Genomic DNA, 2,739 nt, shown 5'->3' with positions numbered 1-2,739 from the left:
TTTTCTTTCAATTAATGCACAAACGTTTAATTCAAACTTTGTTGTACGGATTTGGTAAAAAAATTTGTTTAGACCAATAGTCAATTTCACTAAATTCAAAGAATTAATATGTGTATCAAGTCAATTAATTATTTGAATATGATGATATTTTTTCAGAATGCCCCGAAGCCTCATACGGCAAAGAGTGTTCGAAAATGTGTATAAATAGAAATTGTTTACAGAATCAAAATTGTGACAGTATGAATGGCACCTGTGTTGATGGTTGTAAACCAGGTTTTATTTCAATTGACTGTACACAAGGTAAATATAATATAGTGAGTACAGTATATAATAATATTAATGGTAGATATTATATTGATGGTTATAAACCAGGTTTTATATCAACTGACTGTACACAAGGTAAATATAATATAGTGAGTACAGTATGTAATAATATTAATGGTAGATGTTATATTGATGGTTGTAAACCAGGTTTTATATCAATTGACTGTACACAAGGTAAATATAATATAGTGAGTACAGTATATAATAATATTAATAGTAGATATTATATTGATGGTTGTCAGCCAGGTTTTATATCAACTGACTGTACACAAGGTAAATATAATATAGTGAGTACAGTATGTAATAATATTAATGGTAGATATTTTATTGATGGTTGTAAACCAGGTTTTATATCAATTGACTGTACACAGGGTAAATATAATATAGTGAGTACAGTATATAATAATATTAATGGTAGATATTATATTGATGGTTGTAAACCAGGTTTTATATCAATTGACTGTACACAAGGTAAATATAATATAGTGAGTACAGTATGTAATAATATTAATGGTAGATGTTATATTGATGGTTGTAAACCAGGTTTTATATCAATTGACTGTACACAAGGTAAATATAATATAGTGAGTACAGTATATAATAATATTAATAGTAGATATTATATTGATGGTTGTCAGCCAGGTTTTATATCAACTGACTGTACACAAGGTAAATATAATATAGTGAGTACAGTATGTAATAATATTAATGGTAGATATTTTATTGATGGTTGTAAACCAGGTTTTATATCAATTGACTGTACACAGGGTAAATATAATATAGTGAGTACAGTATATAATAATATTAATAGTAGATATTATATTGATGGTTGTAAACCAGGTTTTATATCAATTGACTGTACACAAGGTAAATATAATATAGAGAGTACAGTAAATAATAATATTAATGGTAGATATTATATTGATGGTTGTAAACCAGGTTTTATATCAATTGACTGTACACAAGGTAAATATAATATAGTGAGTACAGTATATAATAATATTAATGGTAGATATTATATTGATGGTTGTAAACCAGGTTTTATATCAATTGACTGTACACAAGGTAAATATAATATAGTGAGTACAGTATATAATAATATTAATAGAGTAGATATTATATTGATGGTTGTCAACTAGGTTTCATATCAATTGACTGTACACAAGGTAAATATAATATAGTGAGTACAGTATATAATAATATTAACAGTAGATATTTTTTGATGGTTGTAAACCAGGCTTTGTGTGAAGTGTATGTTGTGTAGGGTGGTTGATTGAAAGATATTTTCTTTTATTATTAATGTTATATCTCTTTCATTAACAACGAACTTGATATATTTAGATTGTGATGATGGGTTCTATGGTGAAAACTGTAATAATAAATGTTCAGAGAGAAATTGTATAAATAACAGTACAGTTTGTAGTAAAGTCGATGGTAGCTGTAATGGTGGATGTCTAGATGGTTATAATGGTGTAGATTGTAGTCAAACGATTCCAATAGTACCAGGTCAAAGTATAATGCAATATAGAGAAAAGACATCTTTAAAAATAGGGAAAGAAATTCCTAGTTTGAGATATTTTTGAAAGAATTATGCGACTTTCGTACATTTCTAAGCCTTCTGAATACTATTTACATATATTCCAGATTCAGATCAACCCCTCAAAACGGCGCCATTTTCCCTTTAATTAACCAACAAACTTGATATATTTAGAATGTGGTGATGGTTTCTATGGTGAAAACTGTAATAAGAAATGTTCAGAGAGAAATTGTATAAATAACAGTACAGTTTGTAATAAAGTTGATGGTAGCTGTAATGGTGAATGTCTAGATGGTTATAGTGGTATAGACTGTAGTCAAACAATGCCGGTAGTACCAGATCAAAGTACGAACTATGATTCTATATTTTTAATTTATTAACTTCAAGAGTAATTTATGATAATTTTAATGGTTGATGTATATACCAAAACGAAACTCTCTTTGCACCAAAAGTTGGTTGCTTTTGAATTTTATATCTATTAAGAGATGGATATTGTAATTCTTGTCTCGTGATATTTAGGATTAACTAAAGTTGTCTTTATTTAATTAACAACGAACTTGATATATTTAGAATGTGATGATGGTTTCTATGGTGAAAACTGTAATAAGAAATGTTCAGAGAGAAATTGTATAAATAAGAGTACAGTTTGTAGTAAAGTTGATGGTAGTTGTAATGGTGAATGTCTAGATGGTTATAGTGGTATAGATTGTAGCCGTTCTAGTTCAGCTTCTAATCCTAATAATGGTAAGTAAGGTTTGCCCTCTGAATAGATAAATATCAATTAGTCCCTGATTAAGAATGGACTATAATGGCTCTAAACTCTAATATTTAATTGTCTACTTGGCATTGTAAAAATCGTTATGCTTGAGTTGGAGATT

General features: G+C 28.0%; 1 protein-coding gene across 1 annotated transcript; it reads left to right on the top strand.

The window, feature by feature from the left end:
- Positions 1–239: 239 nt before the first annotated feature.
- LOTGIDRAFT_176755 (hypothetical protein) lies at positions 240–2,605 on the top strand (the record flags this gene model as incomplete). Its single annotated transcript, XM_009058569.1, has 4 exons — positions 240–1,389; positions 1,666–1,830; positions 2,036–2,206; positions 2,432–2,605. Coding segments are annotated over 4 exons (1,660 nt in total), but the record flags the coding sequence as incomplete, so codon positions are not given.
- Positions 2,606–2,739: the final 134 nt, after the last annotated feature.

The sequence above is a fragment of the Lottia gigantea genome, assembly GCF_000327385.1.
Source record: "Lottia gigantea unplaced genomic scaffold LOTGIsca_3413, whole genome shotgun sequence".
Classification (NCBI taxonomy): domain Eukaryota; kingdom Metazoa; phylum Mollusca; class Gastropoda; family Lottiidae; genus Lottia; species Lottia gigantea.
Note: the sequence above shows the minus strand (reverse complement) of the source record. Positions and strands in the feature narration are given on the sequence as shown.